Below are 27,157 nucleotides of genomic sequence, written 5' to 3' on the forward strand. Positions count from 1 at the left end.
CGTCTAATCACTCCTGGTAGGCTCAGGGGAAAAAATAAGGTGACAGGAATTGAGTCATGCATGACAAACACATTTCTAGCTTTTCTACTGCTTAGGTATCACATTTCCTTTGCATTAAAGGAGAAGTTTGAGGGAGTGCTAGGATCACTAAGGTTTTAACTGAAGTGGGTTATCAGAGTCACCTCTCTGTAGGCTATATTCAGGTATTGTGGAATGAACACATTTTTGTGCTCTCAAGTCATGAGGTACAGATTTTGAGACATGCATCCATTCCTCGGGGTTTATTCTTTTTCAAAGAGTCTATTATTACTGAACTTGTCACTATAGTGTATTCAGTGCATTTAGCATTGCTCATTGAATTTAAATTCCTAAATTCCAGACAGGCTTTATTCTCAAAAACTTTGGACAACAATAAGTGGTGCTCAGAATCATGTCTGCTAGTGATCAGGGAATTGAGGACTGAACCAGAGTTGTCCACATATAAGGCATATACCTTACCCTTGTACTCTCTATATATATTTATCAGTGCATTTTTTAAATTGACCAATTTGTTAAAACAAGTGTAATATAATCAGTTAAAAATGAAATGTAAAATTATGAGAAAAATCATAGTTTGCCTCATTTTTATCAACTTTAGATAAGACACTTTTCCACACACTTGATTTTTTTAATTTATATTTGTTTGGAGTACACCCATGGTGTTGAGTTACTCAGAGCTCATAGGAAAATGTGGTTCTGGGGGTCAAACTCATCTCTCTTAAAATTATGGAGTTCAGCTCATAGATCTATCTCATCTCTTCTACATTTTATATTTAAAACATTTTAATCAATTTGGGAAATAGTGTCATTATATGCATAATGAGTGGTTCCATAATAATAGAAACATAAGGAGCAGTAGATTCTATTACATTTTCTATATTCAAGTAACTTAATAAAACATTATAATATTCCTATGTACATGATTTAATTAATACATAGAGATATATTTATAGTTCACAAGTGACATCCTGTAAAATAGAAAGGGCACTATGTTTTGAATAATGACATAGTGGCAGGATATAATACTTGTTCTACCACGTTTGGGTTATGTGACCTTGGATAAATTATCTTAACTCTCTAAACTCACTTACCTCATCTGTAAAATAGAAATAATAAATTAAATTAAAATCTACAATGTGAAATTACCTAGCACTGGGATACCCAACACATTTTAATGTGCATGATCTATTGTTGTGACCTAATTTGTATGAAGAGAAGACACTCAGGACTCAGAGTGATTTAAGAGCTGTTTCTCAAGAAATAGTGGTTCTGCCCTCAGAAATCACTCCTAGAGATTGGAAAAACCATATAAAATTTCAATGATGGAACCCATGCCAGCTGCATGTAAGACAGCTAGCTGTTCTACCTACTGTACTATCATACTATCACTCTGACACCATAATAATATATAACTATAATTATTTTATTTTATAAAATTTATCTTATTATCTAATTTACTTAATTTATATTTAACTTATATTTTAAATATACAATGTTTTAAATGAACATTCACAAAAAGTCTAAAATTATTTTTAACTAAGTACCTGAGTACCGTGAATTAAGTAAGTGCCATTTGATTGTGTCATATTTTGATCTCTCATCTTTCAATAATTATATATATTATTCCACAACCAGTATATAATACCAATACTATACAGAACTGTATTATACTTTGTATAGGAGCACTATGAATTGATATTTTATATAATATATTAAAATATATTGAATTGTAAATTATAGTGTGAGATTATAGATTATAGAGATTTGTTTTATTGTAACAAATATTATTTACTAAATTCCTCTTATGCGCCAACCATGTGCTAGTAAAGAGTGGCAAAAACAAATAAAATGCAATCTTTCAAAGAAACACTCACAAAACAGTCACCTGCAAGGTAAGTAGGGTAAAAAAAATCATTAGACATCAGAGTGGTAGCACAGTTGGTATTTGCTTTACACGTGGCTGAACCCGGTTTCAATACTCAGCATCCCACATCGTCTTCTGAGGCTACCAGGAAAGATTCCTGAGTGCAAAGCCTGAGTGTCCCTGCATGTGGCCATAAAATGAACAAAAATATCATTAAAAATACACTAAAAGGGGGCCAGAATGATAGCACAGAAGGTAGGGTGTTTGACTTGAACATGACCATGTGGCCATGAGCTTCTTGCATTCGAACTCTGGCACCTATGGTTGGTTTCCTGAGTCTGCCGAGAGTAATCTCTGAGGGCCACCAGATGTGTGGAGGGAGGGAGGGAGAGAGGGAAGAGGGAGGGAGGGAGAGAGGGAGGGAGGGAGAGAGGGAGGGAGGGAGGAAGGGAGGGAGGGAGGAAGGAAGGAAGGAAGGAAGGAAGGAAGGAAGGAAGGAAGGAAGGAAGGAAGGAAGGAAGGAAGGAAGGAAGGAAGGAAGGAAGGAAGGAAGGAAGGAAGGAAGGAAGGAAGGAAGGAAGGAAGGAAGGAACGAAGGAAGGAAGGAAGGAAGGAAGGAAGGAGGGAAGGAGGGAAGGAAGGAGGGAGGGAGGGAGGGAGGGAGAAAGGAAGGAAGGAAGGAAGGAAGGAAGGAAGGAAGGAAGGAAAGAAAGAAAGAAAGAAAGAAAGAAAGAAAGAAAGAAAGAGGAGAAAGAAAGAAAGAAAGAAAGAAAGAAAGAAAGAAAGAAAGAAAGAAAGAAAGAAGGAAGGAAGGAAGGAAGGAAGGAAGGAAGGAAGGAAGGAAGGAAGGAAGGAAGGAAGGAAGGAAGGAAGGAAGGAAGGAAGGAAGAAAGAAAGAAAGAAAGAAAGAAAGAAAGAAAGAAAGAAAGAAAGAAAGAAAGAAAGAAAGAAAGAAAGAAAGAAAGAAAGAAAGAAAGAAAGAAAGAAAGAAAGAGAAAACAAAGAAAAATTTTCTGACAGTATTACAATTAAAATATTTCCCTTAATGTTAAATAAGAATTTTAATTAAAGCAAACAAATCTTTGCTCTGGACCACATCAGGGATTTTATATGTCTATTTAAGGCTACAAACTAAAAATGCTCAGGGAATCAGAGGTAGAATACTCTTCATTACACAAACAAAGATGAGTTTCTGTGAAGAGATTTTTGTTGGAACTCAAAAATAGAAGAGTCACCTAATTTCAGTTACTTTGAGATGAAGACTGTATTAAGGTAATGAACTGGCATGGAGATGACATATGGCATTGATTTTATTTATTACTACTACCTACCAAAAAAAGAAAAGATTTTGTTTTTAAGAACATAGATATGAAGATCAAATATGATGTGGCAACAAAACAAAAAATAATTACAAAACCTCAGGGAAGGAAGGAAGGAAGGAAGGAAGGAAGGAAGGAAGGAAGGCAGGCAGGCAGGCAGGCAGGCAGGCAGGCAGGAAGGAAGGAAGGAAGGAAGGAAGGAAGGAAGGAAGGAAGGAAGGAAGGAAGGAAGAAAAAGAGGAAGGGAGGGAGGAAGGGAGGAAGGGAGGAAAGAAGGGATTTCCTTGTGAAAAATATCATTTCAGTATTCACCTCTCCAGCTTCAGTTACTTCAAATGACCCCATAAATCTCAAGACATGGAAGGAGCTAGAATGATAGCATAGCAGTACAGTAGGGCATTTGCCGTTAACAAGGCCAACCCAAGACCAAACTGGATTCTATGTGGCATCCTATAATGTCCCCGAGAGCCTGCCAGGAACGATTTCTGACAGAACCAGGAGTGGTCCCTGGAAACAGGGATGACCAAAATAAATAAATAAATAAATGAATGAATAAGATAGTTTTCATTCACACTTACTATAATAACCCTAATTTCTACAACTTTGATCGAAAAATTAAAATATAAACCTTGATCTTTTGTTTTTGATATTAACTTTTATATTCTAATGTATACTTGGTATTCTATTTTAATTTACACACACACATATATATAGATATGTGTCAATCAGTATCTTATATTTTATCTAAATAACAAACTTCTAATAGACAAAAATTCTACTCTTGATTTTGTAATACTCTCCTGGGTATATAAAACACTATTTATAACCCAGAACCTGAAGTTAAAAACAAAATTCTTAATGCTCTGTAAAAATATAGATATAGAGCTGAAGCAATAGTACAAGCATTTGCCTTACATGTGGCCAACCTAGATTCAATTCCTAATACTTCATCTGGTCATTTGAGTCTGCCTTAGTGCAGAGCCAGGAATAAATGCAGAATGTGCCTGGGTGTAGCCTAGTGCCCAATATTGGTATTGATACTAACTATATGTATATATTTATATAAACTAATACACTATCTTTTAATAAGCAAATATTAATTTTATGACAATAAAGAACATGAAATTTGTATTATTTACCATGCGCTTTTAAAGCTAGATAAAAATGTCTTTAAAATCTTTTAAAAGTATTGTTTTCTTTGTCAACTTTTAGAAGTATTTAAAAAACAAATTATTGAACAGCAAAATTGGAAATGTTTCAAAAATGGTCTATAACTAAGTAATAAATCACTTATTTACTTAGGTGTAACTGGTATTTTATTTTTTTATTTAAGAATTTCCTATATTACAAACTTTAGAATAACAGATCTAAATATTAAGTTCAACATAATAAACAATAATATAGATTGTCTTAATTGATGTGATTTTTTTTTAGTATATTATTTTTGTTTGTTTGTTTGTTTTGGTTTTTGGGCCACAGCTGGTGATGCTCAGGGGTTACTCCTGGCTATATGCTCAGAAATAGCTCCTGGCTTGGGTTACCATATGGGACAGTGGGGATCGAACCCAGGTCTGTCCTTGATCAGTCATGTGCAAGGCAAATGACATAACCACTTCACTGTACTCTGGCCCCAAGAATCTTGTTTTTAAAGAAAAATATCACCAATAGCAAAATTATAATAATGGATAGTCATATTGATCAACATAATATATCTTAGAATTTATAAATTTATAAATAAGTTCATATATTTTTATTTTGTTCTAAAAATGGTCCTATGATAACTCAATAGGAAAATTAAGTGCTTTCGGTTATTTTTACAAAGTAGGATGATAATGTCCATTGATATTATTGAGTTGTTGACAATGACTCCCTTTGTTTTTAGTATTTGAGTTACTTTTTTCTTATATTAATATAGTAAAGTGTTGCATTTTTTTCTGTATTTGCTTTGCTATCACTATATAAAAGTGTCCTTTGTCTAACTTTTCTTGCTTGAAAGGCTATTTTATCTAAGAATAATATTTTTGATTTGTTCTAAAGTTTCATTCATTTGGAATGATATTTTATTCCTCGTCATTTTAAATCTATGCTCACCAGGAGAGGTAAGTTTTAACTAATGGTCCCCCAAGCTAGGGGCAATTTCTTAGCACATAGCCAGGAGTAACCCTGAGCATCACCAGGTGTGGCCCAAAAACAAAAACAAAAACAAAAAGTTTTAGCTAATGTTCTTTTTATCACATAGACTCAGTTTAAAGAAATCCCATTTGTTTAGTCCCATTGTATTAGTTTAATCCCATTTCATTGACATTGACATTGTAAAATATTATTCAAGACTCCTTTGAAGTCTGTGTCTTGGAGGGTTCTACCTATCTTTTCCTCAAAGTATTTTATAGAATCAGGTCTGATAACAAGGTCCTTGATCTGCTGAATTAATTTTGTGTTAGGTGTGAGATATGAATTAATTCAATTTCTTATTGGATTGGAAAATATGCTGCTTAATTAAAGTTGGATCAGAAAAGAAATCAAAGAAGCTTTCTTGAGACTAAAGATAATGAAGATAAAAAAATCAATGAGACATAGCTAAAACAGTAATTGGAATGATACTCATAGTATAAACACACAAAATAAAAGGATTAAAATATAAAAAATAAACATAAATACATATCTTTAATGTCCAATGAACCAACAACAAAGTAACCCAGTAATAGTAGAGGAAAAAATAAAACTAAACCAGAAATCAATGACATAAAAACCAAAAATTAGAGAATCAATGAAACCAGAAGCTGTTTTATTTTTTAAAGAATTAATAAGAAAGACCAACCAATAGTTAGACTTCCAAGAAAAAAAAGGAAGTGCTCAAGTAAACTGGACCAAAAAATATACAAAAGCCCAGGCCCAGATGGATTCGCAAATGAATTATTTCAAACCTTTCAAGAGGAATTTCTAACAATGCTTTTCAGGCTCCATAAAATCAAAGATACAAGAACACTTCCAAATAGTTTTTATGAAGCTAACATCACCTGAAGATCAAAACCCAACAGAGATGCTGACAAAAAAGAAAATTACAGACCAATATCCTTGATGAACACAGATGCAAAGATCTTCAACAAAATGCTGGCAAATAGAATTCAATGCATCATCAAGGTCATTCACCACGACCAAGTATGTTTCATTTCAGGAATGCAGACATGATTTAACATCCGCATATAAATCAACATAATACACCAATCAACAAAACAAAAATCAAAAATCATATGATCATATTAATAGATGCAAAGAAAGCATTAGATAAGGTCCAACACCCATTCTTGATAAAGACTCTCAGAAAGATGGTAATGAAAGGAACCTTTCTCAATCTAGTCAAGGCCATCTACCACAAACCAATGGCAAATATTATTATCAATGGAGATAAACTAAAAGCCTTTCTTTTAAAATCTGGGGATTTTTTTTTTTTAAAACAAAGGCTGCCCTCTCTCAGCACTCCTATTCAATATAGTACTGAAAGTACTTGCTATAGGGATTAGGCAAGAAAAAGATATCCAGGGCATCCAGATAGGTAAGGAAGAAGTCAAGCTCTCACTGTTTGCAGATGACATAATACTATATTTAGAAAAACCTAAAGACTCTGCCAAAAGACTTCTAGAAACAATAGATTCATATAGTAAAGTGGTAGGCAAATGTCAATGGCTTTCTTATATATCAAGAATGATAGGGGCCAGAGAGGTGGCACTAGAGGCAAGCGCTAGTGTAGAACAGACCGCGGTTCAATCCCCTGGCATCCCATATGGTCCCCCAAGCCAGGAGTTATTTCTGAGCGCATAGCCAGGAGTAACCCCTGAGCGTTGAATGGGTGTGCCCCCCCCCAAAAAAAAAAAACAAGAATGATAGAGAAATAAAATGGAATTAAAAAAACAATCCCATTCACATTTGTGCCACACAAACTCAAATATCTTGGGGTCAATGTCACTAAAAAGATGAAGGGCCTATACAAAGGATACTAAAAAATCCTTCAAAAAATAAGAGAGAACAAAAGGAATAGGATACAAATCTCTGCTCATGAATTGGCAGAAATAATATCATTAAAATGGCAATAATCCCCAAAGCATTGCACAGATTTAATGCGATTCCTCTAAAGCTACCCATGACATTCTTCAAAGAAGTGAATCAAACACTTCTGAAATTCATTTGGAACAAAACACCCACGAACACATAAAGCAATACCCATGAAAAGGATAATGGGAAGCATTACTTTCCACAATTTTAAACTGAATTACAAAACAATAGTTATCAGAACAGCATGAAACAGTATTGAAATAATGACAGATCCTCAGATCAGTGGAGTAGACTTGAGTATTCAGACAATGTTCCCTAGACATACAATGAACTATTCTTTAATAGAGGGGCAAGAAATTCAAAATGGAGCAAGGAAAGCCTTTTCAACAAGTGGTGTTGGCACAACTGGTTAGCCACTTGCAAAAAAAGCAAACCCAGACCCCATATAACACCATGCACAAAGGTCAAATCCAAATGGATTAAAGATCTTGATATCAGGCATAAAACTATAAGGCAGGGGTCTCAAACTCAATTTACCTGCGGGCCGCAGGAGGCAAAGTCGGGGTGATCCTTGAGTGCAATATCAGTAGTAAGCCTTGAATATTGGGGGGTGTGACCCAAACAACTAAAACAAAACAAAATAAGAAAAGATTCCTCTAGGGCAGGGCCACAAAATGTTGTACAAAGGGCTGTTTGGGGCCGGTGGGCCGCAAGTTTGAGACCCCTGCTATAAGGTATATAAAACAACATGTAAGTAAAATACTCCATGACATTGAGACTAAAAGCATCTACAAGGAAGAAATATCATTCTCCAAACAAGTGGAAGCAGGGATAAACAAGACTATATTAAGCTGAGAAACAGCTACACCTCTCAGGAAATAGTGCCTAGGATACAAAAGCCACTCACAGATTGGGAGAAATTATTCACCTAATACCTATTAGAAAGGGGGCTAATATCAAAAATATAGAAGGTACAGATTGAATTTAGCAAGAAAAATGCATATAACCCTATCAAAAAAAATGGGGAAAATAAATGAACAGACACTTTGTCAAAGAGAAATTACAAATGGCCAAAAGGCACATGAAAAATATCACATCCACATCACATCATTAATCATCAGGGATATGCAAATCAACATAACTATGAGGTAACATCTCATGCCACAAAGGCTGGCACACATAATAAAGAACAAGAACAATCAGTTTTAGTGGGTATCTGGAGAGAAAGTAACTCTTATTCACTGCTGGTGGGAATGTTATCTAGTCCAGCCCTTATGGAGATCCTCAAAATACTGGAAATTGAGCTCCCATACAATCCAGCTATACCACTCCTAGGGATCTACCCTAGGAACACAAAAATACAATAAAAATATTCCTTCCTTACACCTCTATTCACTGTAGCACTATTTAGAATAACTAGACTCTGGAAACAACCAAGATGCCCTTCAACAGATGAATGGCTAAAGAAACTGTGGTACATATACACAATGGAATATTATGAAGCTATCAGGAGAGATGAAGTCATGAATTTTTTTCTATAGATGAATGTACATGGAATCTATTTTGTTGAGTGAAATAAGTCAGAAGGAAAGAGATAGACATGGAATAGTCTCTACTCATCTATGGGTTTTAAGAATTATTAAATAGATTATTGTAATAAGGTCTAGAGACAATAGAGAAAGGGCTGGAAGTGCTGGAGGAAAACTCAGAATTTGAAGATCGCCACAAAGAGTGGTGAATGCCATTAGGGAAATAACTACACTAACAACTAGCATGACAATGTTAAAGAATGAGAGAAGTAGAATGCCTGTCGTGAATACATGCAGCGGTGTGGGAGGAGGTATTGGTGGTGGTAATGTTGCACTGGTGAAGGGGGATATTCTGTTTATGACTGAAACCCAACTACAAACATGCTTTAATCATGATTAAATAAAGATTTATAAAATTAAAAAAAAATGAAAGGAAACTGTGGATATTGGTGATGGGAATTATGTTCTGGTAAAAGGTAGTATACATTGTATGCCTGAAATTCAATCATAAATAATTTTGTAACCACAGTGTTCAAATAAAATAACTGTATTTTAAAAAAATATAACCCTCAACAAAATTGGAATAGAAGTAACATTCATTGAGAGAGTAACAATTCTCTGTAAAAATCCAATATTATTCTTTTTGTTTGTTTGTTTGTTTTTGGGCTACACCCGGCTATGCTCAGGGATTACTCCTGGCTGTCTGATCAGAAATAGCTCCTGGCAGGCACGGGGTTGGGGGGAACCATGTGGGACAACACGATTTGAACCAGCCACCTTAGGTCCTGGATCGTCTGCTTGCAAGGCAAACACGGCTGTGCTATCTCTCCAGCCCTCCAATATTATTCTTAATGATGAAAAACTAAAATCATTTCCACTGAGGTAAGGCAAAAGGCAAGAATAACCATTGTTTCCACTTTTATTCAACAAGCTATTAGAAATTCTAGAAATAGCAGTCAGACATGAGAAGGAAAACAAAGGGATTCAGATTGGAAAAGCAGAAGTCAAATTTTCTCTATTTGCAGTGGACAGTTGATATGATTGTAAACATTGAAGAGCTAAAGAGTCCACAATAAACACTCCTATAACAATAAACTAATACAGTGGGGTGACCAGCTACAAGGCTAATAAATAAAATTTGCATTACTTTATATAAATGAATCAGAGGGAAAGAGATCAGAGTATCCTATTTAAAATTATGTCAACAGGGCTTTTGGCTTGCATGTGGCTGACCAAGGACAGACTTGGGTTCAATCCCCAGTGTCCCAGTGTTTCATATGGTCCCTCAAGCCAAGAGTAATTTCTGAGCACATTACCAGGAGTAACCCTTGAGCATCACCATGTGTGGCCCAAAAACCAAATAAAATAAAATAAAATAAAATAAAATCATGTCAACAAAAGAGGTGAGAGACCTATACCATGAACAACACTTCAAGACACATAAAAGGAAAAGGAAACTGAAGACTTAAATAAATGGAAAAACATCCCATGCTCATGAATTGGAAAAATAAATATTAAAATGACCATATTATGAAAACAACTGCCATACAATCTTTATCAGAATTTATATTTATTTGTTTGTTGTTGTTGCTGTTTTAGGCCCAACTAGCTGTGCTCAAGGGTTATTCCTGGCTCTGTTGGGCATCAACCAGGTCAGCCATGTGAAAGGCTAATACCCTACCTACACTGTAGTACTATCGCTCTGTCCCCTGGATTTATCTGTTTCTGTTTTGTTTTTTTTTTTTATAAACATTTTTCCAAGAAGTTTTATTAAATTAGTTTTTCTGCTTTAGGTTTCAATGATCAAGAAATGGACATTTACTCTCCTATTTTCTTTTTTTCTGGTTCTAACTGGATTAACAGTGCTGCCAATTTTGACAGCTCCTTGAATACTGCCTCCAAGTGTCCCCATTTGTGACCCATTTTTTATACAATTGCTCGTATCTCCACAGCAGCCATTTTTATGAGTTTATATTGGTCTTTAAGATATTATTGTGCTTCAGCCTCATCCTTGTGCTAGAAAATTCTATTATGCTGTATTTCCAAATTGTGCTCAGCATTCCTATTAAAACAGGAGAAAAGAAAGCAAAGTCCAGTATAGTAATTTCTTAAACAGGAATTTATTTAAGGTAGCTAATATTTAAAAAAATGTAAAACTATTACTTTCACATTCAAATAATACAATTTTTATGAAATGTAGTGATTATATAAGCTTTTAGGTATACCACTTTTAAAAGAGACTTGTGCTCTTTGTTTGGGTAAGACACAGGCAAGTCTATTTAGTCTTCAATATGCATTGTACTGTTCTATAGAAAAATATCCCATAGTTTAGATGGACAAATATTTTGTAAAGATGAAATTATATTTCTTAGTCTTTTATGTAATAAACCTAGTTTGAAGTCAGTACGATACAAAAAGAATTACATTAGTTTCCAAAACTTAAAATACAGTGAACATTTCTCCTTCCCTTTCCTTTTTCCAATTTTTCTCCTTGTTACAATAAAGACACACTGAGATGCCAAGCTCATCATGAAACATAAAATGACCTTAGAAAGAAGTTCCAAGTATTGTAGATAATTATTACTGAAATTTTATATGAAAACATTTCCAAAACTAATGTGACTATCATTATGTAGTTTTATTTTTCAAACACATTAAAAAATAGCTCATACAGGTTTAACCAAGATTTGACTTTATGTTCAGAAGACTTCATTACAGTCTAAAAATTATGAGGCCTCTAGAGAGCTCTTTTATATATTTTACTCTTTAAATATTTACCATACTAGAAATGAAGCATAAAATATCTTTAGTATTTATTTAATAGAACTATGAATCTTCTATTTCAAACTTGTATGATTTTAAAAATAATAACTAGATATCTCAAGATGGGTAAATAAAAATATAAGATCATTTTTTATTTAAAATATATATTTCAAGTTTGGCTCAGTATTCATTCACTATTTTACAAGTAAAGTAACTAGCCACTGGAAAATGTCAATGATATACTTCTAAGAATAAGATATTTAATTCTTTTGGCATTTGGATCAGACATTTTAACATCCCACAATGGACCTATATTATGGTTAGAGAACCACTATTGGTCAAAATAACTATTGAGATATATGTCACAAATTGCACTGATTATATGATGCCAATAATACACATGAAAATGTTATAAATATTAAAGGAATATAATTTAGATCTATGTCAAAGTTACAGAGAAAAAGTTCAATAACTAATATTCTCTACAATTTGTTTTGAGTCAAGAAAAAGGGGAAAATGTGACCAAAATAGTGGAAAGACTACTGACTGCACTTATGAAAGTTATAGATACATGACAAGTATACAGATAAAAATCTTCTAAATATTCCAAAAATCCTAACTCGTATATTTTATAGATAAGGCAAAGGAAAAAGGGAAATATCTGCAACTGTTACAGTTCCAATAATTTAAAAGCACATTCAATAATATCACTCATTTATAGAGGAGAAAATACACAATGACCAAGGTTTATATCAAGAATGTAAACTTGGGGGGGCCGGAGCGATGGCACATCAGTAGACATTTTTTATGCACACGGCTGACCTAGGACGGACCTTGGCTTGATCCCCGGCATTCCATATGGTCCCCCAAGCCAGGAGCGATTTTTGAGCGCATAGCCAGAAGTACCCCCTGAGAATCACAGGTTGTGGCCAAAAATACAAAAACAAATAAACAAAAAACAATGTAAACTTGGGGGCTAGAGTGATAGCACAGCAGTACTATGTTTGCCTTGCCTACTGCCTACACAGGACAGACCCAGATTCAACCTCTGGCATTCCTCTGAGTCTGCAAAGAGCAATTTCTGAGCTCTTAGCCAGGAGTAACCCCTGGTCACTCCAAACATGTAAACCCCTGATCACAGAGTAATTCTTGATCACAGAGTAACCCTGATCACACCAAACATGTAAACTTGTATTAAATAAGCTAATATATTAATTAAACTAATTAACTGGATATATTATTGAAAACTATGAGTCTCAGAAGAGTACTCAATAATTCATTATTTATGTTTATATTTAAGAGTGTAATTTAGTAATAACTAGGCAGATAAAGAGATCTATTAAAAGTTGCAAGTCTTGGGGTAGAGCAATAGCACAGCAGTAGGACCTTTGCCTTGCACATAGCTGACCAGGGACCTGGTGTCCCATATGGTAACCCAATCCCAGAGAGATCTCTGAACACATAGCCAGGAATAACCCTTGAGCGTCACTGGATGTGGCCCAAAACCAAACAAACAAAAAAGTTGTTGGTCTGTATTTCAAGATTAAATTAATTCAATCCAAGTTAGTTATTATACAATAATACATTTAATTATTCATATTATTCTAGAATGTCCAACTTTAATAAAGCAAGAAAACTGCTGAAAGATTAGCTGCTAAAATAGAAAATTATCTACTAAAACATATTTGAAAATCTAATATAACCATAAAAATAAAAACTAATACATTTCCTACAAAAACACTGAAAGTATAATTTTAAAATTAAACTATTTTTGTTGATTTGGAGGTTTGCAGGTATTATTTCTGGCTTGTACTGAGGAATCATTCTGGTGGGCTCAGAGAACCATATAGGATGCTGGGTATTGAACCTAATCAGCCAAATGCAAGACAAACATCCTACCCACTTTGCTATCACTCTGGCCCCTACAAATTTAACTTTAAATGAGGTTTTTAAATACAAAAATACATTTCAATGTGAAACAGCTATGGGAATAAAACAACTTTAATAAAAAAAAAACCTGGAAAAACCTATGGAAATTAAAAAAAGGTTTTTAAACAAATGACTCAGTATAACAAGTCCTTTTACCAAAATCAATGTCAAAAAACTATCATAACAATATTGTTTATTGTTTTAAACCTTATTTGAATTATAAATAAAAAGAATAGTCACTAATAATGAAAAGATTATTTTGAAGATAAAAAGTAAATATCAGTAAACTAGAAAAGCCAGAATATTCAAATGATGTTATAAAGATCAGAGTGCTGAGGGCATTTCTTTGCATGTGTTCAACCTGGTTTCCATCTCTGGTACCCCAGATTGTTCTCCAAGCACTGCCAGTAGTAACCACTGAGCACTGGTAGGTGTGGCTTCAAAATAAAACAAAACAAAAATGATGCAACTATTATATATATAAATTATGTGTGATAATGATACATTAAACACCTGATAAAACACTTGGTCATATGCCTTACCAAGATCATTGAACTATTATACATGCAAATTTAACATTGTGCACTTAATTCTAGAGTTTTCCAAATGGAATCTCCAATCAAGATTACATAATTTCTCTTCTTTAATTATGAAACACTCTCATTCTCCGTCTCTTCTCAGAGTTCAAAAGGCACATGAAAAAATGTTCCACATCACTAATAATCAGGATGAAGCAAATCAAAGCAACAATGAAGTACCATCTCATGCCACAGAGACTGGCACACGTCAAAAAGAACAAAAACAATCAGTGCTGTCAGGGATATGGAATGAAAGGAGCTCTCATTCACTGCTGGTGGGAATGTCCATAAAGTCCAGCCTTTATGGAAAACAATATGAAGATTCCTCAAAAAACTGAAAATTGAGCTCCTATATGATCCAGCTATAACATTTCTAGGGATATATCCTAGGAACACAAAAATGCAATATAAAAATGCCTTCTGGGGCCAAAGTGGTGGTGCAGGAGGTAGGGCATTTGCTTTGCATGTGCTTTCCTAGGGTGGACAGCAGTTTGATATTCCATGTCCCATCTGATCCCCCAAGCTAGTGATTTCTGAGCGCATAGCCAGGAGTAATCCCTAAGCGTCATTGGGTGTGGCCCAAGAAACAAAAACAAACTAAAAACAACAATGCCTCTGCACATTAAAATTTATAGCAGCACTATTTACAAATAGTAAGAATATGGAAACAACCAAGATGCCCTTCAACTGATGAATATCTAAAGAAACTGTGGTTCACATACACAATATAATATTATGCAGCCATCAGGAGAGACGAAATAATGTAATTTTCCTATACATGGATGGACATAGAAATTATTATGCTGAGTGAAATAAGTCAGAGGGAGAGAAATAGACACAGAATAGCCCCACTCCTCATTTATTGTAGTTAAGAAAAATAAAAACCATTTTTGTAATAATACACAGAGTCAATAGAGATGAGGGCTGAAAGGACCAGTCCTCAATATGAAGATTACCACAAAGAGTGCTGAGTGCAGTTAAAGAAATGACTATACTAACAACTATCATGACAACACAGGGGGTGGTGGAGGAGAGAGATGGGGGACAAAGTGTTGGAAATGTTGCACTCAAAAAGGGGGGGATGTTCTTTTTTATGATTGAAACCCAACGACAAAATGTGTGCAATCATAGTGCTTAAACAAAAATATTATTAAGGAAAAAATAGTGAATAAAAGCAAGAGAAATTATTTATGTTTAATTTTTGTTTATGTTTATATTTGTGTAATATAATTTGAAAGTGTCCATAGCAGAATTAATGATTCCAGAGAAAAATATTTGAGGCAATAATAATAAATAAACACATAATAAATAATAAATTAATACAAAATACATAAGAAAAATCAAAGAAGATAATTTAACTTTAAAATATATTATTTTATGCTCATTATAATTTTGAAACCAAGTAATTTCCATAGGTAATACAAATTTTTAAAAGTAAAAATTAAGTTTAAATAATATCATTTGTTCATACCATTATGGTTAGCATTGTTTAGAGAACTAAAATCTTAATTATTCACTGATCTGACAACATTATAATTATAATAAAAATAACACACTAAAACAGAATTTGAGTGATGGTACAGATGGTCGGGTATTTACTTGCCTTGCACACAGCCAACCTAAGTTTAATTACCAGCATCTCATTTAGTCTCTTGCGCCCTGTCAGGAATGATCTCTGAGCATCAAGTCAGGAGTAAACACTGAGCACCACCAGGTATGGTTCAATACCAAAATAAAACAAAAATACTAAAATATACAAATGATAAACCTGTTTGTAGGGGGGAAGGCATAGGAAAAGAACAAATTTCATTGTCATTATCATTTTCAATAAAACAGAATAAAGCACTTTCTAACATATCCATACCAATATAACATACAAAATAGAAAATTTAAAAAGGTATGTTAAAAGTAAGAAACAGAGTGTAAGATATAAAAACGTATTTTTCTAAATAATAATCTGATGTAAATCATTATATCCACGTGGTTTTTAATTATTTTTTAACTTGTTGGTTTAGGCAATATAATGAAGATAAATATCTCTTGAAAATATTGAAATTATACAAATACAAACCTAATTATCAAAATATTGCATAATAAGAGAAAAACTAATTTGTGTAATGAGAGTTAAAAAGAGGAGTTAATGTTTGGAGCATAAGGAAGTAGAAATCCTAGTAATAGGCAAGGCTAAAGGAATCTATAGCAAGTTTAGTTAATTTCTAGAGAAATACAGTGTGAAAATATGATAATGCCAGAAAACCAGTCTTAAGAAAGAGAAGCATAAGGGTCTAAAACTGAAAAATGACACAGACAAGAATAATTGACAGCATAAATGTGAGCCAGTTTTCTGCTTGAAATAAAAAAGTTTTCACTCCAGTCAGTTAAAGAAGAAACTTAATTACCAAAGAGAAAACCTGAAGATATCAAATAAACTTCTAGTCTTTCCATGAATAATTCTATTCATGAATATTACTAAATATTCACAGAAATGTGTACAAATTTTTTATTTTAAGAAAATAATAAATTTCAAGTATTATATACTTACGAATATATGCACATATATACCCACATATATAGACAAAACAAGTATTCTGTATAGATACCTGAATTGATAATCTGATCCTTTAAAAACATAATTATATTTTAAATAAGGACAATGAAACATTTTAATGATATTTAATACAAGTAAAATTTAATTAAAATTTATTTTATAACTTCTAAGAAAATGGGGCTTATGTTTTACTCTCATGATAACCCTCATAGATATATGCATGAACCAACAGAACTAACTTTGTAAACATGTTAAAAATGCCAATACAATCATTATAGTTGATAATAATGTATCTTTTAAATTTTTCTTAATTTATTTCTGTATTAAATTTAAATACTTGATTTTCTTTCTTGACTTTAAAGCAGTGTATTTACTTCAGGTTTATGAGTGTTTCATAACTCTCTTCTCTGACCCTTTCTATATTTGTTATGCTATAAAGTAACTTCTTTTCCATGAACTCATTTTCTGCCACGCAGTAACAGAGTGATACAGGTAATCCCCTGAAACACAGTCCAAAGAGTACAGTGCAATCTTCAGGCCCTTCTACTGGGCTGCAAGGCCCAGTAGATAAAGAATCACTGGTAGCAACTCTTGGATCCCCTGAGCTCCACTATTTAAACCCACCAGACACCAACCAGGGAGAAAAAAAAACAAAACTCAGATATAATTTACTTCTCATGTTACAAAATGCAGTTAATATTAACCATGCAAGTTGTGATAGGTACAATTCAGAGAGCATCTGCATAGACAATAACAAAAATACACTTTTAATGCTGAACACCACAGTAGCCCTAAAAGGATCCATCTCATCTTATTCACACGAGCCATGCGATAAACCATATGAATTTTTATAACTAATAAAGAATAATTATACTTACTAAAAAATAGACAAGGAGGCAAATAAATATATAAATGTAAAGTTAATATTAACATTCCTTAAAATAATATTAAAAACAAAGTTCTGTAGGTCTAAAAAGCAAGGAAAATAGAGTTAATTAATAGAAAGTGGTTCATAAAATAAATAATGGAGAACAGTTCATCCTACCTTGTTTTAAAATAATGATATTTAACTGGGAAGGTATAAAGTTCTAACAAAGTTAGGAGAGAAATAATCTTGGACAAAGTCAAAGCTCAATAAGAACATTCTGTAATTCAACAAAACTATCTGTTTTGGAAATTATTTTGATAGAATACACTAATTCCAGATAAAATGCTCTCAAGAAGTATATGATGGGAACATGATGGAAGAAGGTTGACACTGGTGGTTGTATTGGCCCTGGTTCATTGTATGTCTGAAATCCAACTATGAAGGACTCTGTAAATCACAATGGTTTCAATAAAATAAAAATACATATAAGATGTAAATAGTTAATGTGTCAGAAATAATTCTAAAGGCATTTCCAGAGAAATTTTACTGAATTACTTTATTATTTTCCTCTTTTTTGCTAAGGATATTTTTTTATATTTATGTTCGCCAGAATGAGTCAGGATAAAAGATGTGAAATTCCAGGGGCCGGCGAGGTGGTGCTAGAGGTAAGGTGTCTGCCTTGCAAGAGCTAGCCAAGGAAAGATCGCCACTGTGGTTTGATCCCCCGGTGTCCCATATGGTCCCCCCAAGAAAGGGACAATTTCTGAGCACTTAGCCAGGGGTAACCCCTGAGCATCAAATGGGTGTGGCCCGAAAAACAAAAACAAAACAAAACAAAACAAAACATGTGAAATTCCAAACTTTAAAGTCCTTAAAACAAAAATTAATGATTCTAAAGATGAGCTGTCTAACAAGATAGACAGAAAATTCACATACAAAATCACACAGACTATTGTATATAATCATAAATAATTGCATAATTTCTCTCCTAATACTACTTAGCCAGCTTAAGAAAAAAAATTTAACAGTGATAGTCGTGGATAGAGTGTTGCCTTGCATGCTCTAAATCAGGTTGATCCGCGCACCTCAAACTTTTTAAACAGGGGGCCAGTTCACTGTCCTTCAGACTGTTGGAGGGCCATATTATAGTAAAAACAAAAAATATGAACAAATTTCTATGCACACTGCATATATCTTATTTAGAAGTGAAGAAACAAAATGGGAATGAATACAATATGTGGCCCGCGGGCCATAGTTTGAGGACCATTGCTAGAGTCTAGTTAGGAGTGATAACAAGCACAGATCCAGGAGTAGGAAGTGGGCCCTGCAGACAGCTACAGTACATGCTCCCACCCTTCAATACTTTAAATCAGGGGTCCTCACACTACAGCTCATGGACCACACATGGCCTGTTGAGGACATTTATCAGGTTTACCAAGTATTTTTGCTGCCATTGTCTGTCTTCCTTAGCAGTTGACTAGTCCAGGGTCCATAATGCACATGTGGGATGTGTAGGATGTGTAGGATCATTCTCTCTCTCTTCTCTCCTCTCTCCTCTCTCTCTCTCTTCTCTCTCACTCTCTCTCCTCCCTCTCCCCCCTCCTCTCTCTCCCTCCTCTCTCTCCCTCTCTCTCCCTCCCTCCCTCTCTCTCCCCTCCCTCCCCTCCCTCCCTCCCTCCCTCTCTCTCCTCCCTCTCCCTCCCTCCCTCTCTCTCCTCCCTCTCCCCCCTCCTCTCCTCCCTCTCCTCCCTTCCTCTCTCTCCCTCCCTCCCTCCCTCTCCCTCCTTTCAGTCTTGGGCAAAGGTTCTCAATCCACAGCCCATGAAATATAGGCCCATAATTCTCATGGAACTACTGGTAAGTTTGTTGATTTCACTTTACTTGTTCTTCACTTTAAATATGTATTTTTCCCATTTTGGTTTTTTACTTCAAAATAAGATATGTATAGTGTGCATAGGAATTTGTTTATGGTTTTCTTTAACTATAGTCCATCCCTCCAATGGTCTGAGGGACAGTAAGTTGGCCCCATTTAAAAAGTATGAGGACCCCTGCTTTAAATGAAAGCTTCATACACACATCAATACAGCATCACACCGACCATCAGATAACTTTCTTACATTAATGTCCCAAACATTTCTCCTATCAATTCTCCCTAACCCACCCATAAACTCAGTTTTGTAGACTATCTCAGCTGATCCCTTATTGTATAACTTTATATTCATCACTTGAAAAAAGTAATTCTGTATATGTCCCTTTCCTTCAGACTCATTTTACTAAACATGAAACCCTCTATTTCTAAAAATTGTAGAGGCAAATGAAGTGGTTTCATCCTTTGTTATAGCTATATAGTATTCAATTTGCATAAAAATATCATGATTTCTTTATCCATTCATCTGTATTTGGACATTTTTTCTATGTTTTGGCTATGTGCTGCAATAAACATAGGTAGATAGTATTTTTATGAGGTTGACATTATTTCTTTTTTGCTGGTTATTTGCACATATATATTAATGCCACAAATCTTTGTGTTGCTATTTAGTTATCTATTTTGCTGAACAGATTATAGTTGTAGAGGTATATTTGGGCTGCCTTTAAATGTTATCAGGTCATCTTTAAATAATGATAATTTAACTTCTTTTGGATACTGTTGATTTCTTTTTCTTTCTGACAATCGTAAGCAATTGTTCAATTGTTCAAAACAATGTTGATTATTAGTAGAAAAAGCAGATATGACTTCACTGTGTCTGATCTCAAAGGGAAACATTTTAACCACTGATCTTATGTATTTTTATACGAGTCAGTATTCCTTAAAGATCCAGAATCATTTGGATGCAACAAATGTACCCAGCTACATTTTTCCGTGGGAGTCTTAAAATTACTCTCTTAAATAAAAAATTGGCTGAGAATCACCAGTGAACCTCCTGCAGCTCCTGACCTCCTCTCCAGTTTCCTCCCCACAAGTTCCTAAAATAATATTAATAGAACATTTGACAAATTTAACATCTGTTCATGATAAAAAAAATATTGTCAATACAATAGGGATAGCAGTAAAATACCTGAAATTAGTAACAGTCAAGGGACACTCCCATTGCAAACATTATGTTTCTGAATCATCACACAAATTCACTCTTCAGACTGGGTAACTTATCAGCTATTATCTCTTCTATCAGTAATCCTTCCCTCTTTCTCTTTTGTTTCTAGGATTCCTATGAGTCCGTATCTTAAATTATCTTCAATATTTTAGGATATTTTTTAATCATGTTTCCTTTAGTGATGATTTCATATACTTATCTTTGAGGTCACTGACTCAATTTTTGACTTTTATTCTATGACTGAATCTTATATATTCTTAACTCCTTCATCTCTACTTAAATTACTGTAGTTAAGTTTCTCCATTAACTTTTCTTCAAGATTACCAAATATTTTTCCAATGCTATCTAAGCTCAGTAAATTCTGAGAGGATTACTATTCTGAAGTAATAAAATTCATTCAGTGTAAAAAACATGCCTGTATGTTCTTGAAATTCTATACCAAGTTGTTGATGTGGCTGAATTACTTCCCTTGCTGGTTCTTTTACTCTTAAAATTTCAATATCTTCTCCACACCCAGGCCCTGCACAGCACCCCATAGCTTTTGCCGTGAGTTTTGTCCACAGTTTCACCCTCTCAGTGTTGAGGTGATGACTGTTTCTCTAGTAAATTTTCCAGTGAGAGTCCTCAGGGGATGCTGACTAAAAACATAACTGTTTGTTTTCTACAGTCTTGCCCTCAGCACCCACACATGATGGTTTTCAATGATACATTTGTATGAAACTTTTATTATGTTATAATGCAATGTTTCTTCATTAAAATAGTGCATGACGTTTAACAGTGTTAGAGAAAAAAGCAAGACAATATAATTAAATGAAATGATATGACACCCATATTTATAGCAAATATAGGTGTCATATTTCAGTCATTCAAGTATTTCTAAGTAGAGAGAGGTGGATATAAATGAAATAATTTTAGTTGCACGTTGATAATGGTTAAAGCTGGTGGATATAATTTAAGATGATTTATTCTATTTTAAATAGAATATTCAAAGGCTTTAAAAATTTATAAGTATAAAAGAAAAAAGTGTGGGTCAAAATATCTTAAGTTTATTGAATGTCACTGAATTATTTGCTAGTTGGAAAGTTAATTATTTCCTCCACACATTTGTCTCCCTATTTATAAATTTGACATAATAATTGTATTGAAAATATATTTTCTGGGGCCTGAGATAGTACACTGTGTAAAGTGCTTACTTTAAATGCTATTAACCCAGGTCCAATCTATGGCACCCCATATGATCCCCAAGCCCTACAAGAAGTGTCCACTTGAGAGCAGAGCTGGAGTAAAACATAGCACAGTAAGTTGTGGTCCCCCCAAAAAAGCAAAGAAAAAACATACAAACAACCCACTTTAAATTGTTGTGAATAAATTATATTCTACATGTAATATGTCTAGTACAGTGCCTGGTACATAATAGGAATGCAGTAAATGTAATTTTGATTTCCAACGTGTCCTCAAAACTACATTTTTAGCACATTAAACTATGTATAATTATTACTACAAAAAAATTTGGAAATCACTTCTGACTGGCTTGGTGGTCCATATGGGGTGCCAGGATTCGAACCTCTGTCTCCACTGTATTGGCTGTGTACAGGCAAACGCCCTACCACTGTGCAATCTCTCCAGCCCCAAATATACTGTCCATTTTTAAAGTCTGAAAAAGAATTTTACATACTGCCAATGATTACAATAATAAAACAAACACTATATAAAAGAAATTATAAAATGGAGTATCTATCATTAGTGCACCACCAATATATATATATATAATATTTATATTTTTTCTTATTATGACTTTTCATACATAAGAAACTTCCAGTAGAATATTAACAAATCCATGGACGATATTTAAAAGACTGAGTAATTCTTATTAATGGTATGTAAATTCTCACTACAGTATCATAAATAAAAATATTTCACCAAAGAAATAATTAAACTTACATGTTTCCGTGAAATTTTTCCTTTTATATTTGTTTCAGGTTGAACACAGAGATCTTTAAAGTGTTTATTATCATATCCTTTGTGTATGTAAATCCATTTTTTCTTATAATCTGTCAGGTATTTATGCTTCCTTTTATTCAGAAAAGGGCTAAATTTAAAGAGCAGTAAATTATCATTTATTTTTTGCCCAAAAAGAATAAAATTACTCTAACTCATTTACATCTTTAAAAACATGGTAAATTTAATAATATATGAATTTTATAGTGTTACTAAATAAAATTAGGCAAAAGATTTCTCATCAGTATTCTGTAAAAGATGAACTAGTGAAAAATATCACTGACATCAATCACAATAATTGTGTATTTATAAAAGTATATTTTATAAGATGATGAAAAGGTGAAACATCACTAAAATGTTCATAGAACTATAAATTGCTAGTAAAATTCTTCAACTTTTTCTTCTAATCCAAGACTTTTTTAAATCACTCTAGGAAAATTAGTTCTCTCAGTGCTGTCCAACAAAATACAATTTTTCTGTATTAGCTTAACTACAAAATTAAAATAACTAATCATATTCATATTATATTAAGTATCCAAATATAACCTGCTAAATATCATCTTGAAATTAAGATTTTAATTAATATTAAATAATAAATATTCTCTATTATAAAAATATGGGAAGAATATTTTCTCTTAACCAATTCAACAGCATACCAGAAGTAGGATACTATAAAGAAATCTCAAGATAAATATACCTTTGAAAATAGAAACTAATATTCTAAATATTAACTAATAGAATGATGCAATAGAAGCAATCTAACATAATGAACAAATACTATAAATCTTATTACTTAAATTAATGATATGATCCTATAAGTTAGATGCAGAAAAATTCCTAGAGAAATATGTTCTATAGATTAAAGGTTCTATTGATAGTTTTTTGGGATGTGCTCTCAAAAAATTGTTGATCAGGCTCCATGGTCCACCCTACTATACATGGCTGATCAGATTGGATTGTTAGGTTGTCAAGCCAGGTATGCAGTCATACAAAACATATACCCCTGAACACTTAGTATGAATCCAAGCTTTAGATAAACATTTTGTGAATAAACTCTTCCAATATGAAAGGAAAAATATATCAGAAAATCAATGAAATTCTGTATGCTGAAAAACAAAATAACTAAATTTAAATGAGAAACCAGGTATGATGTTTACTTTTACCATTATTATTAAATAGCAGAGTAAAACAAAACTATTCAAAATGAGACATGTTTCAACTTCTCAAAACGTATGTGATTTAAATATATTTGTCTTCTTTAAATGATTAAAATATTTATCTTCATTAATATATTTCATGATATATAGTATATATTAGAGTAAAAGTTAGTATGAGAATAATTCTTATAGTGGTTTAAATAACACAGAATTAAATAATTCTTTCCCATGTCACCCATTTAAAATTGGTATAGCAGATCTACTTTGTTAGGTCATTCAATCTTGCCTCACCATTCTGAAATACTGTCAGTCAATGACCCACATAACTGATGCATCTCAGAATAAGTGAAGAGGAAGACACAAAAACAAAGGGTTGCAATTACCACTTAAGCACTTGAAGCAGAAGAAATTATTTCTGCTCACTTCTAAACATAACTGAATCATAGTTGAATGAGCAAATTTATCTTACAAATGAATCTGGTTAGGTAATACTTTAGCAATTATCCAACTGTCAAGAGCAAACAATGAATTTTCAGGAGAAATGTATTTTTATGGAAATGACCAGTATGTTTCTCTGAAGAGATGTCCTAATACCATGAGGCTTAGAATCTCTAATAAGTAGAGATTATGATATAAAAATTAAATGTTAAATAACTACAAACTACAACAATAAAAAAGAAACATTTTTAAGAGCTAAGGCTGAATCACAAGAAAAATAATCACTAGAGAAGATATATACTTAAGAAAAGCTAGTTCCTAAAAAGATTAACAAAATATATTTTTAGAGTCTTTACTATAATTTTCATTATATTCTTAATTTTTACAACTAATTTTGAAGCTGTGAGTTTTATTGATAATTTTTTCTTTGGTTATTTACTTTATCTGATATGTCATGGCTCTCAACCAGAGCATCAACTTGATCCAGTTCTTTATAATATTGAGTGACCGAGATTTTATTTGGTGAAAAGTCTAGGCATGTTAGCACCATAATCATAAATTTGACTCTGGATTCCCCATACTTTTAGCTAGAGTATACTAGTTCTACAAACTAGACTACAAATGCTGTTTAGATGCATTCAATTTTCTGTTAATTATCTGATAATGAATTGAAATTCATTTTTTTCCTCTTCCAATATCAGTGGCATAGCTTTTATTAAAAAAGTGGCAATATGTACATTCATTTCAAATAGATGCTCGTTATATTGTTCTGTTTTAGAATTTTATTCTACTGATGCTTTAAGCAAAACTTATAGCAGTGCAGCACAGAAGAAAATATATCTTGCCTTTCTTTTAGATTTTGAAAAATTACTTTATTTAAACACTGTGGTTTACAAGGTTGTTCATAATAGTTTTTGCCATAGTTACAAAGTTTCAGTCATACCAGAAATCTATTTTCATTCTGACTTTCAGAAGAACCAAAACATTTTCTTACAATTATAATTGTTCTATATATTAACTACACTGACAACTATCATGACAATGTCAATGAGTGAGAGAAGTTAGAATGCCAGCCTCAAATACAGATGGGGAGGGGAGGAGAGAGTTGGTGGGCATTGGTGATGGGAATGTCCAATGGGAAGGAGGGGGTGTCTATTTATGACTGAACCCCAACTACAATCATGTTTGTAATCATGATGCTTAAATAAAAATATTATTTAAAAAATAAAATAAGGGGCAAGGAAAAACAAAAAATTAATTGTTCTATATAAATTTGAAATAACATGAGAAAATGATTCTGTTTATAACTGAAATGTAGTCATTCTTCAACGATGTGAGGTAAAGCATAAGATCAAAAACAATATATTGTATTGATAAAGTATTAATAGTAACACCAAATCATAACATTTCTTAATATTTTAAAAAAATTAAACAAAGATAGTTTGAATCTAGCAAATAGTAAAAGTAGCCCATTTTTGGCTAAGATATCTTTAAAATAAGTTAAACTAATTACAAATCAACAAGTTTAGATTTTGAATCACCTTCACAGATGGTCACTAACTGTACTCTCATATGCAACAAGATAAAATTTTAAATGATCTGTAACTGATAAATTCCACAATGCCTAATTTTAAGTAGATTTTGGCATAGTTATCAATTTAATATAGGATTGACTAAAAAATAAAATGTTTGTTAATGCTAGCTCCAATATACTATTATTTTAGATAGGATTAACAGAATCTTCATATTCATTGATCAGTATTGAGCAATTCACTATTTAGTGTCTAAATTAAAAGGCATAGACTTTTCACAAAATAAAATATTGGTCCACCTCAATCTACCATTTAGAATTATATAATATACCGTAACAAAATCATCTAATTTCAAAATGAGATTCAAAGCTCATTACTTATAGCTTATAAACACCAAAGGCAATTATCATAAAATAATATATTATTTAAAATGATTTAACATGCTGTTATATTATAGATTCTTGTTAAGTATATTATATATTCAAATAACTGCCAACAGCCTATTATACTCCCACTAAAAGTAATGTTACCTAATAATTTACATATAAATTTTAGATGAGTTTAGTTACTACTAAATATATTACTTATCTTATTAAAGATATTGCCAAATATTTACCAACTTCTTTTTATTTGGTCGTTATAGTAAATAGTTTTAAATAAATAGTATATCTATTTCATATAACTGCTGAATAAAGTAGATAATAAAATTAAATGAAGATAAAGTAAAACAAAACTTTGAATATAAAAGTACTTCAAGTAATAGTATTATTAATATAATATTTAATTTTATATGGTAATAGGTGATGTTAGTTTAAAATACATTTACACTTTTTCATTATATGTCTAAAAAGAATAATTTATTATAATGTAAACTTCATGAAAGTAGTATTTTTGAATGTTTTTGCTCACTGTTGTATATTCAGGAAATGCATAGCACTTAAAGGTCACACAATGCATTTTCTTAAATAAATAGATAAAAACTGATATCTGTACTTAACCAACTGAATAACATTTATATAATTTTTATAACTACATGAAAACATTCATATAGGTGTATCACTTTATCAGAATACTAGCAGCGCTTGCAGAGAAATGAAAACCAAATTTTTCAATTGTGATCATCAAGATGTAGAATCTACTTTCACATAATATATACCATTATAGCTCAGTTACTTAATCAAATATTTATGAAATTAAATGATGTTAATACATTAAATCTTGGTACATTATATCACACCAAATTAATATACATATGTGCCTGAATCTAACCCAATTCCTCCTTTGGATAATATCCCAATATTAAAATTTGTTGAGATAGAGAAATAGCAGAGTAGAGTAGGGTACTTTCCTTGCATGCAGTTGACCCAGGTTCTTTCCTTGACACCATATATGATCCTGAATACTGGAGTGATATCTGAAAAAAGAGCCAGGATCTAGACCCCAGCTTGAAGGT

General features: G+C 32.6%; 1 protein-coding gene across 1 annotated transcript in view; it reads right to left on the minus strand.

The window, feature by feature from the left end:
* The window catches only part of LRRIQ3 (leucine rich repeats and IQ motif containing 3), a 78,273-nt gene that overhangs the window by 27,801 nt on the left and 23,315 nt on the right, over positions 1–27,157 (minus strand). Inside the window, exons 5-6 of the mRNA XM_049772540.1 lie at positions 22,521–22,668; positions 1,028–1,070 (exon numbers count right to left, since the gene is read on the minus strand). Of these exons, the coding sequence (XP_049628497.1) occupies positions 1,028–1,070; positions 22,521–22,668 (191 nt within the window). The remainder of the gene's footprint in view (positions 1–1,027; positions 1,071–22,520; positions 22,669–27,157) is intronic.

Source organism: Suncus etruscus, chromosome 4 (genome assembly GCF_024139225.1).
Source record: "Suncus etruscus isolate mSunEtr1 chromosome 4, mSunEtr1.pri.cur, whole genome shotgun sequence".
Classification (NCBI taxonomy): Eukaryota; Metazoa; Chordata; class Mammalia; order Eulipotyphla; family Soricidae; genus Suncus; species Suncus etruscus.